Here is a 15,528-nt window from a genome sequence, read left to right as displayed (position 1 = left end):
CATCTCGTGAGATGCCGTTAGGTTCGGGCTTATAACGTGATCCCCGAAGGATCACTCTCTCTCCGGCGCGCCTCCACATAGGATAGTGAATTAACGTTTTTATATGTGTTAACTTATTCGCGTGCATTCGTCCACCTCTTATTTTAAATACATGACGACAGACCTTCGCAACCGGCGCCATCGCAGTCAGCACCATTGCCATCCGTACAAAATGGCCAGATGGGTCAACAACCTCTGGATAACGCCGTCCTGCACCAAACCTTGCACTTGCTGCAACAGCAATTGCAGCAACAGCAACAGTTAATTTCGCAAATGTTGCAACAGCAGCAATTCGCGCCGCAAGCCCAGCAACAACCCGCACAGCAGTACCAGCCCGCCGTCCCTAGTAACCCAGAACTTATACTCGATGCTTTGGCCAATAGCATAGCAGAGTTCCGGTATGAAGCTGAATCTGGTGTTACGTTCGAAGCTTGGTTCACACGCTACGAGGACCTGTTTGCCAAAGACGCTTCGCGGCTAGGCGATGAGGCTAAGGTAAGGCTTTTAGTGCGTAAGTTGGGAACACCAGAGCACGCCCGTTATATAAGCTATATTTTACCCCGCTCACCACGTGATTTATCGTTTGAGGAAACCGTCGATAAGCTGACAGCACTTTTAGGGTGTAGAGAATCTCTCCTAAGTAAGCGCTACAGATGCCTCCAGATCTGTAAAAAGCGCACGGAAGATTTGATCGCGTTCTCCTGTCGGGTAAACCGAGCATGCGTCGAGTTCCAGTTTGCGAGCATGAACGAAGAGACTTTCAAGTGCCTAATGCTGGTGTGTGGGCTCAAAGATGAGGCTGACAATGACCTGCGAACTAGACTCCTTGCGCACATAGAGGAGCGGAACGACGTTACGCTTGAACAATTATCCGCAGAGTGTCAGCGTATTACAAGTGTGAAAGGAGACAGCGCTATGATTGCCGGAGAGACGAGTGAACGTGTTTTCGCAGTACACAGCGGAGAGAAGAGATCGCACGAGAAAGCAGCGCAGCAAACTAATTACAAGCGGTTCACGCCGTACCGTACCAAACGACCGTTCCGTGCAAAGTATGCTGTGTGTTCATCAACAAGCAAGCCAGCGAAGCCCTGTTGGTTGTGTGGTGACATGCACTGGGTGCGTGAGTGCACTTACCGTTCGCACAAGTGTCTCGACTGTGCAAGATATGGTCATCGTGAGGGGCACTGCAACACAGCGAGCAGAAAGAAGCGATTCAATGTTCGGCAACGGAATATCAACACTCGTGTAGTAACGGTCAACGTCCGAAGCATACGAGAGCGCCGCAGATTCGTGTCCATCGCTCTCAACGGAACAGCTGTTCGATTGCAGCTAGACACAGCTTCGGATATCAGTGTCATCGACCGCCGTACGTGGAGAAAAATTGGCAGCCCGCCGTTAACACCGTCATCCGTCACAGCTAAAACTGCATCGGGAGCGACACTGGTATTGGATGGTGAATTCAGCTGTGCTGTTAGTGTTGGTAGCCAGACGAGGCAGGCGACACTCAGCGTATGCGGAGCAGCAAACCTACTACTACTGGGAGCCGATTTGATTGATGTTTTCTCCCTCTGGTCGGTGCCGATGGATGCGTTCTGCAATCACGTTGCAGTAGCAGGACAGCAATCGTTCCAGCAGCTTTTTTCCAAGGTGTTTACGGGAACAGGACTCTGTACAAAGGCGAGTATAAAATTTACCTTGCGAGATAATGTTCGTCCTGTTTTTAGACCTAGCCGCCCAGTAGCTTACGCGATGGAGGAAACCGTGAGTCGTGAGCTCGACCGTCTTGAGGAGTTGAATGTCATCACTCCTGTAACTACTGCAGAATGGGCAGCTCCAGTGGTCGTCGTGCGCAAAGCCAACGGACTTGTTCGTATTTGCGGCGACTATTCGACGGGACTTAATGCTGCGTTATTCCCCCACGACTACCCGTTACCTGTACCAGAGGACATTTTTGCAAGGCTGGCAAATTGCAAGGTCTTTAGCAAAATAGACCTGTCAGATGCATTTTTGCAAGTGGAAATTGATCCAGAATACCGTCATTTCTTGACCATAAATACGCATCGAGGGCTCTATACGTACAACCGACTTCCACCTGGCATTAAGATAGCTCCTACAGCCTTTCAGCAATTGATGGACATAATGCTATCCGGTATCCAAGGCGTTTCAGTGTACTTGGATGACATAATCATCGGAGGTCCATCCGAAGCGGAGCACGACGCAACCGTAGTAGAAGTTTTGAATCGGATTCAGAACTACGGGTTCACACTGCGAGCGGAAAAATGCCACTTCAGGGTTAACCAAATTAAATATTTGGGCCACATTATCGACAGCCATGGATTACGGCCTGATGCGCAGAAGGTTGAAGCTATTCGCAAGTTACCGGAGCCAACCAATTTAACCGAAGTAAGATCGTTTTTAGGGGCCTTAAACTATTACGGTCGGTTTGTACCCAACATGAGAAATTTGCGCTATCCATTGGACGATTTGTTAAAGGGCGGAGTCGAATTTCGCTGGACGTCGGAATGCAGAAAAGCTTTTGAGAGCTTCAAGGCGATATTGGCTTCCGATTTACTACTAACCCATTACGATCCTAGACAAGCAATCATCGTATCTGCCGACGCATCATCAGTTGGCCTCGGGGCGACAATAAGCCATAAGTATCCTGACGGATCTATTCGGGTGGTCCAGCATGCCTCGCGCGCCCTCACAGCGGCAGAAAAAGCATACAGCCAAATTGATCGCGAGGGCTTAGCCATAATTTTTGCGATAAAAAAAATTCATAAGATGATATTCGGCAGAAAGTTTTTATTAGAAACAGATCATCGGCCGCTTTTGCGAATATTTGGGTCGAAAAAAGGGATCCCCAATTTTACAGCCAGTCGGTTGCAACGTTTCGCTCTTACCCTACTGGCATATGATTTTGAAATAGAATACGTTCGCACCGATCAATTTGGCAACGCTGACCTTCTTTCCCGCCTGATACACACACACGCCAAGCCAGACGAAGATTCAGTGATAGCATGTGTTACATTAGAGGCGGAAGTTAAATCATTGGTAACTAGCGCTATTCAGTATGTTCCAGTTAATTTTATCGACATAAGTAGAGAAACCAAAGCCGACAGATTATTATCTAAAGTCCTTCAATACGTTCAACATGGATGGCCAAATAATGCAGCTTATGAAGGAGAACTGTCGCGCTTCCATGACAGAAAAGATTCGCTTACAGCAATCGACGGGTGTCTCCTATTTAGAGAGAGGATAGTAATCCCCAAAGTATTGCAACGCACCTGCTTGAAACAGGTTCATCTCGGGCACCCAGGAATAAATAGGATGAAAGCCATGGCCAGAAGTTATTTTTATAGGCCATCAATGGACCATGACATTGTCGATTGGGTGAACTCGTGTCATTCATGCCAGATAGCAGCTAAGTCTCCAACTCACATCAAGTCGACCAGCTGGCCAGAAGCACCAGGTCCGTGGTACCGCATTCATGTCGACTACGCGGGACCACTCAACGGGAAATGGTACCTGGTGATTGTCGATTCGTTCTCGAAGTGGCCAGAAGTGATACCAACGAGCAGTACAACAACAACGGCAACGATAAGTATACTGCGTAACATATTTGCTCGTTTTGGCATCCCAGTAACACTTGTGTCGGATAATGGTCCACAATTCACTAGCACAGATTTTGAATCTTTGTAGGCAAAATGGGGTTGAGCACATCAGGACAGCGCCGTATCACCCGCAATCCAACGGGCAGGCTGAAAGGTTTGTCGACACCTTTAAGCGCGCTTTGAGGAAGATGTCAGCCGATGGTCTCACGTTACGAGAAGCTCTGGACACCTTCTTGCAGACCTATCGGGCCACCCCGAACGCTCAGCTGAATTCGAAAACTCCTGCCGAGATTATGCTAGGCAGGCGTCCCAGGACTTTGCTAGAGCTGTTATTGCCGCCACGTCAAGCTTCACAACCGAGTGCTGATCTACGAGTTCGTGAGCTGAATCCCGGTGAGTCGATCTACGCTAAGGAGTACCGCCTGAACGATTGGAAATGGGTCACTGCTACGGTGGTCGATCGGCAAGGCAGATTCATGTACCTGGTTCGGACTGCTGAGGGGAAGACGTTCCGTCGACACATTAATCAACTACGTCGGCGTATCAGCGACGGTTCGTTTAAGGACACAACACGGGCCCATTCACCACTACCTTTGGATCTGTTATTCGATGCTTGGCACTTTAATCCGTCACCAGTACCTGCATCATCGGGCCAGCTAGAAGCTGATAAACCGTCCTCACCGCCAGCGCCTGTGTCGTCCTGTGTTGTACCATCTAGTAATTTTAATATTGAGAGCAGCCGTCCAACACTCATCAAATGTCCACGAAGAAGAGCTACATCCCGCAGAACGGATCAAACAATCGATTCGGTACATGAACCACGTCGCTCTTCTCGCAACAGAAGACCGCCCAGTCGGTTCGATGTGTACCGAACGTTTTAAGGAGGGAGATGTTATGGTGAATATTTTGACTTAGTGAGCCAACCTGTATGTATCACGGCTCTCACTGATGAGTGCACGCATCTCGTGAGATGCCGTTAGGTTCGGGCTCATGACGTGATCCCCGAAGGATCACTCTCTCTCCGGCGCGCCTCCACATAGGATAGTGAATAAACGTTTTTATATGTGTTAACTTATTCGCGTGCATTCGTCCACCTCTTATTTTAAATACATGACGACAGACCTTAACACAATCGATGAAATGTGATTGTAGATTTTGTATGTAATCATTGTAGAGCAGTTTGTTCACTTGTCTAAAATGGCTGGTAATGGTATTTAGCCAGAGCTTGTCTGATGGCAAACGAGTGCGTTTATATCGGCGCTTGGCTCTATTTTTAGACCGTCTTATTTTATTTAACATCCTGTTACTCCATGGAGGTCCACGTTTTCTTGATGCTGTCTTTAAGGGACAACATTCAGCGAATATACTTACTAGTTTATCAGTGAAGGAACGAATTTCGGTGTTCAGATCATAGTTGGTGGTGCAGTCGGGATTGCAAAAGGACCCATCTACATCACGCAACATAGCATCCATTTTAGCGAAGTCGGCTTTGCGGAAATTAAAGCTCATGAGTGTATTAGCGTTGTCCGAGTCAGGATCGTTGATGTTAGTGCGATACGATTTGTATTCCGCAATTAAACATGGATGATACACATCGGTATTTATTAGCCAATCTTGTGTAGATTGCATCTGCATCCCTTCCTTCACAATATTGTCGTCAGCAAAAATGAGGTCTAGTACATTGTTTTTGATATTTTTAATAAAGTTAACTTGTGTCATGCCTGCATAGTTCATTTCATCCAGCAGATCCCCGCATAGGGTGGAAATTTGAGATCCAGAAAAATCGAGCATTGGTAGCCCCTTGTCCGACAACTTCCATGCAAGATTAGGTTGGTTAAAATTTCCCCGTATTAATAATCGATCGTGTGGGTGCGCTTCTCTGACGTTCCGCACGGTTGAGCATAGATTATTCATTACATGTGTGTTATTAGATTTATCTGGAGGTATGTATATGTCTCCAATAGTGTGGGCAATGTTCATGTTTGTAATACGAATGAACACGGTTTCGATAGAAGGGTCAGAAGAGAACATTTGACTCACCCATTTTGATAGTACTGCGATTAAAACCCCTCCTCCTTTAATCTTTTTACTATTTGCAGAATTTCGATCTTTTCGGAAGACCGTATGCCGGTTGTCAAAAAGTTGACCGGAGTAAATTGAACTGTCCAGCCAAGTTTTCGTTAATACAATAATGTCATAGTCGCATACTAATGAAGCAGCAAAAAAATCACTGAGTTTCGATCGGAGCCCATGCACGATCGGATAATATACTTTTAAGTTATCATAATCAATTTCATTGTTATTATTATTATTATCGGATCGTAAAATATTAACATGGTCATGTGAGCTTGTCTGATCTGACTGTGCAATTCGTATCGTTGTGTCGGAGGGGAGATGCGGAGATGTTAACAGAATCGGTGAGCATGCTTCTATGATCGATGACGAGTGTAGCGGTAAAGTTTCCGTTGTTGTCGTTGTAGCATATCTACTATATTATGAACTACATTACAGGGTTTCCCACGATTTATTGGTCAGTTCCCATGATTTTTTGGTGCGTTCCCACGATTTTTTGGTCGTATCCCATAGATTTTTGGTTCGTTCCCATAATTTATTGGTATTTTCCGATTGGATATCAATACAATTGGACCAAAAAATTCTGGGAAACGACCAAAAAATCGTGGGAACGCATCAACAAAATATGGGAACCCACCAAAAATTGATGGGAACCGACCAATAAATCGTGGGAAACCCTGTATTATCAACCACACTATCAGCTATAGACACATGGTAACAAATCACACTATTGAAACACATTTATAACATATTCATCAAATCAGACCAGTCTAACAAACCCGAAGAGTTTAGGCCACACAGTCCATGCAAAACAACCGAAACATGCATCATAAGCAAAAGCAATTGTCACTACAACAAAAGTAGGTCACCGTCACCGAGAACACATAGCAACGTACAAGCGCGGTGACGAAGACACCCATTTAAAATCTTCTTGCGCAATACATTAAAACTGCAGCGTAAGCACGCATCGACAAAAACACCTCACACCCTCCCAGATGCATCCCATACAAAACAAAAACAAGTAAATAAAACAAAACAGCGACTTAATTTGTAAGAAATTGCACCGAACCAATATATTTTATCGATAAATAAAACCAATACCGATCACGGCCGATCAGACTCGTTCGGACTGCCAAGAGAGGACGTTCTTCTTCTTTGGCACAACAACCGCTGTCGGTCAAGGCCTGCCTGTACCCACTAGTGAAGTGAGCTTGGCTTTCAGTGACTTATTGTTACCATAGCAGGATAGTCAGTCCTACGTATGGGGGCACGGTCTATTCGGGACTTGAACCCATGACGGGCATGTTTTTACGTCGTACGAGTTGACGACTGTACCACCAGGCCGGCCCAAGAGAGGACGTTACACTTCCTAAAAATCTTTAAGTTTCCAGTTCACTCCACCTCGTTTCATGTCAGTAAAAACTGACTCCCCGCAAACATAGTGCTCGACGGCCCCCGCGTACGTACGATCACATTACATCGTTAGCGGCAGGTGCAGTAACGGGCCGTTCAACGTTTGCCGTATGCGAGCACGAGATGGGGACGATGGTGCATTATCGTTTTTTGGATTGCCATGGGAAAAAAATCTTTTGTATACCATGCCTCGCGGCCAAGTGCTGGGTTCTAACGCTATATTTATAAACGATTTAGGTACACCGATTTTGAATGAGATGAACTTGAGTTCATAAGACATGTTGTGTGGTCGAATCTTTTATATCAAAATATCGGTAGTATCCAGTTGTTTTGATATCAGTTCACACATATCATTTATTGTTGTGGTGGGATCAACTCTCGTAACAAAAAGCCAGAATTTGGTTTCTGTGTTAGGAATTATCATTGGAAATTTATTCAATCGGAAATTATCGTCGGAAACTATCAAAGAGGATTCCGAAACGGAAAATCAACCACTGATCAGATCTTCACCATGCGGCAGATCTTGGAGAAGATGGCTGAATACAGACACGACACATACCATCTCTACATTGACTTCAAAGCCGCATATGATAGCATAGCCAGGGTAAAACTGTATGACGCTATGAGCTCTTTTTGAATCCCGGCCAAACGGATAAGGCTAGTTAGAATGACTATGACCAACATCACATGCCAGGTGAGGGTGGATGGAAAACTCTCAGGACCTTTTGCTACCACCAAAGGTCTGCTCCAGGGGGACGGGCTTGCTTGTCTCTTATTCAACCTGGCGCTAGAGAGGGCCATCCGTGACTCGAGGGTGGAGACTACGGGAACCATCTTCTATAAGTCAACACAGATCCTGACATACGCTGATGATATAGACATCATTGGTCTGCGGCTCTCCTATGTAGCAGAAGCCTACCAAGAGATCGAGCAGGCGGCAGAGAGCCTCGGATTGCAGATAAACGAGGCAAAGACCAAACTGATCCTTGCCAAGGTCAGCAACGACAACAGCATGGAGTTGCGCACAAGGATGCTGGCTGCCAACCGGTCATTCTACAGCCTGAAAAAGCAATTCACCTCAAAGAACCTGTCGCGACGGACGAAGCTGGGACTATATAGTACCTATATAGTTCCGGTACTCACATACGCCTCTGAGACATGGACACTGTCCAAATCTGACGAATCCCTCTTAGCCGCGTTCGAGAGCAAGATGCTCAGAAGGATACTTGGCCCCGTATGTGTGGAAGGACAATGGAGGATCCGCTATAATGACGAGCTATACGAGATGTACGGCAACCTCACTGTCGTGCAGCGTATCAAGCTCGCCAGGCTCTGGGCTGGCCATGTTGTACGCATGGAAACGGACGACCCAGCCCGTAAAGTCTTTTTAGGCCATCCACAAGGACAGAGGAGGCGTGGTAGGCCCAAATTGAGGTGGCAAGTTGGCGTGGAGGCGTCCGCCATTAAGGCCGTGATAACGGACTGGCAGACGAAGGCGCGAGACCGTGAGCAGTTTCGGACACTCCTGAGGCAGGCCAAGACCACAAAGCGGTTGTAGCGCCGGATAAGTAAGTAAGTAAGTTAGGAATGAACTTGACCTCTACAGGTATATCAGCTGTACCATGCTTCAATTCAGTTTTAGATGTGCAATTGGGAAGAATCGTTTGTTTATCTGTACAGGATGGTAGTATGAGTGAACGAGGACGGGTTGAACAATCGCGTATGTTTCGGATGATTTTGCGTGGGCTGAATATTTACCGCTGTGTGTTGAATTTCCAAAGTGCAAGAGAAAGTGTATTCATTATGTTGCCCTATTTATAATTTTTCTATGATTGCCACTCACGCGAGTGGCAACTCACCCGCTACTCATCATTTCCTACCGTGCTCATTCTCACTTGACGAAACTCACTTTCGTCAAGTTATCATTTGACATCCAAGCGAAGCGTCAACATACTCCCCCCCATGACAGAATGTCATGAACAAAAACAAACTACACGTGCTGCTAATCGGAAGGCTTCGCAACAGGCAACAAGCAAATTTTAGCTACTGGACGCGTAACTATTCCTTTTGCCGTTTTCAACTTCACTACACGCGTAAGCTGATCTTCTCCTGGGTGTACATCGATGATGCGAGCAAGTGGCCATCGGGTGATAGGGAGCGAATCGTCCGCAAGGATGACCAGTCTGCCAGGTACTATTTCGCTACGATTCACTACCTTATTATCCTTCTGCATTTCCTGCAGATATTCGGTTGTCCAATGCTTCCAAAAGCGTTGCACAAGCAATTGCCAGCTCTGCAATTCGTCTAACGTGTATGGTTTCAGTCGTGTGTAGTCGGGAACCGGGACAGCATGCATAGAAGAACCGATCAGGAAGTGCGCCGGCGTAAGCGCTGCCAAATCATTGGGGTCATCCGTCATTGGCAACAAAGGACGCGAGTTCATTGCCGCTTCTATTTGCTGCAGAATGGTGCTGTATCCCTCGTAAGACAGCCTCGAACTGCCTAGCTGCCTGTAGAGATGTCGTTTGGCCGTCTTAACCGCTGCTTCCCACAATCCACCAAAATGTGGGGCCTTAGGTGGGGTAAAGTGCCAAGTTATGCCCCTGTCCGAACAGTTGGATGCGATGACGTTTTGGTGCTGTTCGTTCTGTAACATATCAAACAATTCATTAAGTTCGTGTGCCGCACCTTCAAAGTTTTTTCCGTTATCGGAGTATATGTCCGATGGTAATCCTCGCCGGGATGTGAAGCGATGTAATGCGGCCAAGAAGCCTGCCGTGGAGAGATCGCCCACCAGCTCCAAATGCACTGCCTTCGTTGAAAAACACACAAACACACACAAGTAGCATTTAGCGGCAGCGGCTCTCTTGTGTGCGGGTTTCAGATACAGCGGGCCGGCATAATCCACTCCAGTTATGGAAAACGGCCGGCTCGGGGTGATGCGTTCATACGGGAGTTGACCAGTTTGTTGTTGTGTCAGCTGCGGATCCTGACGAATGCAACGAAAGCAATTCCTCACTACGTTTTTTACTAGCCGACGTCCATCGAGTGGCCAATATTCCTCACGTATCCGGGAAAGTAGTAGTCTTCCCCCGCCATGCATCAGCTTCTCATGTATGTGCACCGCGATGAGATGAGCCAGCTGATGGTTTTTGGGAAGCAGGATGGGATGCTTGAACTGGTACGGTAGCTGTGCAAGTTTCAAGCGGCCTCCTACTCGTAATATTCCATCGTTGTCGAGAAACGGATTCAATCGCCGTAGAGGTGATTGTTTTCGTACCATTTCTCCCTTTTTCAGCAGTTGGATCTCTGATGAAAACTCGTGCTCTTGTGCCAGTTTACAAAGCACGATTTTAGCTGCTTCTATAGCCTCAGGGGTGATCGGTAATGCTGCTGAGGTAACTTGTGATGACTGTAGTGTACGTGTCTTGTGTTTTGTGTTGTGTATGAAACGTGTGCAGTATGCAATTATATGTACCAATTTGGTGTAGGACGACGACAAATTGAACCAATGGTGAGTGGTTTGTATACTTGCAACTACAGCACTCACCTGACGAATTTCCATATCCGTTTCAGCAGTCAGTGATGGATTTGACATTGGCCATTTGGAGGGGGATAGCGCCAACCATTCAGGACCACAGCTCCAAATCGATCCTTTTAGCATTTCAGCTGCTGACATCCCTCGAGACACCAGATCGGCGGGATTCGATGAACCGGGAATGTGTTTCCATTGACGAGGGTGCGAATAGTTCTGGATCTCAGCAACACGATTCGCCACGAATGTTTTCCAGGTGTTGGGTGGAGACGCTATCCAGTTTAGCGTTACCGTCGAATCCGACCAGAAAAACGATTCGGTTGTGTCGATTCCCATAGCGCGTCTAACACGATGATGAAGATGTGCTCCTAACACGGCCGCGCAGAGCTCCAATCTTGGTAATGTAACTCGTTTTAGTGGAGCTACACGCGATTTCGACGCGAGCAGGCTGACTCGTACTCGTCCCTGCTGGTCCTCACAGCGCGCATAAATGCAGGCACCATAAGCAACTTCTGACGCGTCTGCAAATGTATGGAACTGTATTTTAGAGTTAGGTAAGAGCACATACCGTTCGCTTTTGAAGCTTTCCAAATCCTTCCAGTCGTCAGTAACCGATTTCCATTTGTTACAGATGTGTACAGGGACCGGATCGTCCCATCCGATTTTCTGCAGCCACAACTCCTGCATTAGCAATTTCGCGCGTATGATGACTGGAGCGATCAATCCAAGTGGATCAAACATTCGAGCAATGTTTGACAATATGGATCGCATGGTGAGGTTGGCGGTTTCCATTATTGCAGTCGACTCAAAGCACAAAACATCTAGTTCGGGCTTCCATGCGATACCAAGTGCCTTCACAGTCTCGTTCGGCACAAACTGCAGTGATGACTGTGTACCGATATGCTCTGCTGGTAAACCACTTAGTACGCCTAAACAGTTGGATGTCCACTTCCGGAGTTCAAACCCGCCCTTGGAGAGTAACTCGGAAAGTTGCTGACGAAGCTCGCGAGCTTCACTCACGCTGTTAGCTCCGCCAATGAAGTCGTCTACATAAAAATTGTGTCTCAGTGCGGGTGAAGCTAGTGGAAAGTCAGCACCTTCATCTTCCGCAAGCTGCAGCAATGTACGAGTGGCCAAGAACGATGATGGAGACAAACCATATGTCACAGTATTCAGCTCGTACAATTCAATCGGCGATTGCGGTGAGAAACGGAAGAAAATGCGAACCAATCGTCGATCATCCGGATGCAGCACAATTTGTCGATACATTTTGGCGATATCAGCTACGACAGCAATCTTATAGGTGCGGAAACGCAAAATAATATCGATGAGTTCATCCTGAACTATGGGTCCAACCCGCAGAGTTTCATTCAGCGAAAAGCCAGTTGACGTTTTAGCCGAGCCATCAAAAACTACTCTGACCTTTGTGGTGGTACTTGACGCTTTAAAAACTGGATGGTGTGGTAAATAATAAGCAGCTGTATCATCACAATCAGTGCTTATAGGAGACATGTGACCCAGTGCTAAGTACTCCTTCATAAAGTCTTGGTACGCTTCTCGAAGTGCTGGATCTCGTTCCAATCTCCGCTCGAGAAGCTCAAAACGACGAATGGCCTGAGGTCTAGAAAGGCCGAGCTTTGCATCAAAGTCGGGCTGTTTCGGTAGGCGAACAATATATCTACCACTATCGTCACGTTTGGTGGTATGCTTATAGAACGATTCACAATGTCGTTCGTCTGGTGAGTATCCATCATTCATGGTTAAATTTTCTAATTGCCAAAATCTTTGTAACGAATCCTCCAAGGATGCCATACAGACGATTGTATATGATGCGGTGGGATCGGTTTTAGGTGAAGAATTGTCACTGCCAGTTGGACCAGTCATTACCCAGCCGAAAACGCTGTCTATCATCACGGGCTGATGAGGTGCAGGACGGAACTGAGTTGCATTCTCAAAGAAAGTGTGGTAATGACGAGCACCAAGAATGAGGTCTACAGGAGCAGCTTTGTTGAACAGAGGGTCTGCTAAAGCGAAACCAGGTGGTATCTTCCAATCGCTGATGTCTATGTCGCGCGTTGGTAGATTTGCAATCAAATTGTCAACAATCAACAACTCAGTGTTCACAGTGAACGAACTGGATCGAGAGACAATCTGTGCCTGTACGGACTCCCGTACTGTCTTTGTAGCTTGTCCTGCTCCAATGACGGTAATGTTCACATTACTTTTCTTCAGCCGTAAGCGATGAGCGAGTCGATCGCTTATTAGATTCGGTTGCGATGCGCTGTCCAACAGCGCCCGCGCAGGATGTGCTATTCCGAAATCGTCTATGATATTTATCATAGCAGTTTGCAGTATGACTTGTTCGGGTGCATGCTGCAATGCTGCTGCAAATGTGCGTTGTGTATTGTTTGTGGCTGTGTGATCGCTAGTGGTGTTGTGTGTGTGTTGCTGAGGTGCAGTGAAATTTGGGTTATGGTGAGCGTGATGCTGTGGTGTAGTGGAAGCTTGGCTGTTATGTGCGTAGTGCAATTTTGTGTGGTGTGCGGCATTACAGTAACGGCATTTGTACTGTGATGGACAATCTCGAGCCATATGATTATCGCGTAAACAATTTAAGCACAAACGCGAGGTCATAGCAAACCGATGGCGTTCCTTCGGGTCCATCCGCTCGAAACGCGGACATTTCAGAAGGTTGTGCGCGGAGTTGCATAGCATGCAATTCGGCATTTCATGCGATGTGGAAGCAAAACTGGCTTGGCGAAGAACGGTCATTCTCCGTACGGGAGCTAGGTCGTTACCCTGAGACGTATGACAGTTGTTGACAAGCAACGTCTCTAATACACGCATACGACGGTGCAAGAACGAAATCAAACTGTCGTAACTGGGATCGTTATTGCTTGAGGCTTGCTCCTCCCAATCGCGTAAAGTAATTATCGGAAGTTTAGTGCATAGCAAATGCTCGAGAATGCTACCCCATGTATTTGTTTCTTCTCCTAAGTGTTGCAAAATCTTTGTGTGTCTCTCAAATTCATCTACAAGGTGGTGCAATGTTGCAACGCTTTCCTTCTGTACAGCTGGGATGGCAAACATTGCTTGCAAATGGCGTTTTTTCAGGAGGTATTCATTCGAGTATCGCTCCGTTAGAGTGTTCCATGCTAAATCATAATTAGCTGCGCTTATGGTGATTGATTCTATCACTTGAGCAGCTTCTCCTTTAACCGCGGCGCGCAAATAGTGAAATTTTTGAATGGCCGGTAAATCCATATTATTATGAATTAAGCACTCAAACGTATCGCGGAATGTCAACCATTGCATATAGTCCCCCGTGAATTCAGGCAGCGCAATGGTAGGAAGTTTGATGCCCTTTAACGGATTCGCTCCGGTACTCGATTGGGCATTTTGAAACTGCTCTTTTGGTAACCTTGCTTGCAGCTGGGATTGCACAAGAATTAATCTATCCTCAAAACTTTCTCTGAGTGTAGCATTTTGCGACACTTCTTCCGGAGTGTCGGCAGAATCTTCCAATTGTTGCTGCACAGCTTCCAAATCCGCACACAGCTTATCGAACCTTTTAACGCGTATTTCCACCTCTACTTGATCCCGTTCAGGGACGAAATCCTTAATGAATTTCTCGTATCGCGAGAGAATTCCCAATAAAACAGTCCGCCGGGACGCCAAAACAACGGGCGGTGTGGCCATTATGTTAGTGGATGTGGGTGTTTGCGATTACAGTGACTTGCGTGATGCGGCAAAATCAGCTGTAAGTTTGCGGCAATCCAAAAAGTGTGTGGCACAAGCGGTAAAACGAAACCCCGATGCAATTATCGAAACTTGCGATTTAAAAACCAGATATTCGCACAATCCTGGTCACGGCACCATGAACAATCGCGTATGTTTCGGATGATTTTGCGTGGGCTGAATATTTACCGCTGTGTGTTGAATTTCCAAAGTGCAAGAGAAAGTGTATTCATTATGTTGCCCTATTTATAATTTTTCTATGATTGCCACTCACGCGAGTGGCAACTCACCCGCTACTCATCATTTCCTACCGTGCTCATTCTCACTTGACGAAACTCACTTTCGTCAAGTTATCATTTGACATCCAAGCGAAGCGTCAACACGGGTTTTTGCTATCCTTGTTTTCAATTAATCTAGCGCAGAATGTTCCATACTTGGGGGCGGAATAACTACTATCGATGATATGACGACTAAGCTGGGATGCTGAGCGGACTGGGCATTAGTGTTAGTGAGCGAATTTGCTTGGTTGGACACTCGGGGTGGTGATGAAATTGTGTTTGTGATTGTGGAGCTTAAATTCTCACTCAAAACATGATTTGGACGATTTTCACTACATTCAACTATGTTTTGTTTTTGTAGATCAGTAGGACAACCTGATGAATTAGACGAATTGGTATTTGATTGTAACGCCGTAATAATGTCGGTGTATATGTGATCACTGAATCGCTTGTCTACTTCTTTTACTATGTCTTCTTTGAAGTTTTGTAGGAGTTGGGCTATTGCACTAATACAGGTAGATTTGCTTTCACGGCACTGTGTGCATATCCATCTGAGACCGCTGTTGCTGAACAATTCTTTACTACATGCATTCGTAATGTTAAGGCACCTTGGATGAAAAGCAACTTTACATGTAGACAACTCCGAATTACCACAACATTTTATGCTTTCACCAGCAATGAGGAGTAAACACTTTTTGCATGTGTCACTCATGATTGTGTATTTTATATCACTGGCTGGTGTAAGTGAGACAATGGTGTTGGCGTAAATGATGAGCTGACTTGCAGATAATTATGAGTCTTAGTGTGCGTAATGCAACTGGATGTCTGATGTTCGATG

The 15,528-nt window shown here is 46.3% G+C and overlaps 2 protein-coding genes and 1 pseudogene across 2 annotated transcripts; 2 read left to right on the top strand and 1 right to left on the bottom strand.

Annotated features, from left to right (window-relative positions):
• The first annotated feature begins 205 nt into the window (after positions 1-205).
• LOC121592238 (uncharacterized protein K02A2.6-like) lies at positions 206-2,689 on the top strand. Its single transcript, XM_041913642.1, has 3 exons — positions 206-534; positions 628-2,476; positions 2,634-2,689. The coding sequence occupies exons 1-3, from the start codon at positions 220-222 to the stop codon at positions 2,687-2,689; spliced, it is 2,220 nt and encodes a 739-aa protein (XP_041769576.1). The 5' UTR covers positions 206-219.
• A 719-nt stretch (positions 2,690-3,408) lies between these two features.
• On the top strand, positions 3,409-5,813 carry LOC121592237 (annotated as a pseudogene).
• A 3,049-nt stretch (positions 5,814-8,862) lies between these two features.
• LOC121594276 lies at positions 8,863-14,787 on the bottom strand. The gene is made up of 2 exons (XM_041917350.1): positions 10,690-14,787; positions 8,863-10,566 (listed from the first exon to the last, which is right to left on the bottom strand). Exons 1-2 carry the CDS (start codon positions 14,371-14,373, stop codon positions 9,142-9,144), a joined length of 5,109 nt encoding a protein of 1,702 aa, XP_041773284.1. The 5' UTR covers positions 14,374-14,787; the 3' UTR covers positions 8,863-9,141.
• Positions 14,788-15,528: the final 741 nt, after the last annotated feature.

The sequence above is a fragment of the Anopheles merus genome, chromosome 2L (assembly GCF_017562075.2).
Source record: "Anopheles merus strain MAF chromosome 2L, AmerM5.1, whole genome shotgun sequence".
Taxonomy (NCBI): domain Eukaryota; kingdom Metazoa; phylum Arthropoda; class Insecta; order Diptera; family Culicidae; genus Anopheles; species Anopheles merus.
The sequence above is the reverse complement of the archived record's forward strand: the minus strand, read 5'-3'. Positions and strand labels throughout refer to the sequence as shown.

Bases quoted from the DNA above. Each gene is read 5' to 3' on its own strand.
- LOC121592238 (XM_041913642.1), top strand. From the start codon at position 220: ATGGGTCAACAACCTCTGGATAACGCCGTCCTGCACCAAACCTTGCAC. The intron at 535-627 runs GTAAGGCTTTTA...TTATCGTTTGAG, and splicing joins GGCTAGGCGATGAGGCTAAG to GAAACCGTCGATAAGCTGAC. The intron at 2,477-2,633 runs GTCGGTTTGTAC...TTACGATCCTAG, and splicing joins AGGGGCCTTAAACTATTACG to ACAAGCAATCATCGTATCTG.
- LOC121594276 (XM_041917350.1), bottom strand. From the start codon at position 14,373: ATGGCCACACCGCCCGTTGTTTTGGCGTCCCGGCGGACTGTTTTATTG. The intron at 10,567-10,689 runs GTGAGTGCTGTA...ACAAAACACAAG, and splicing joins CGGATATGGAAATTCGTCAG to ACACGTACACTACAGTCATC.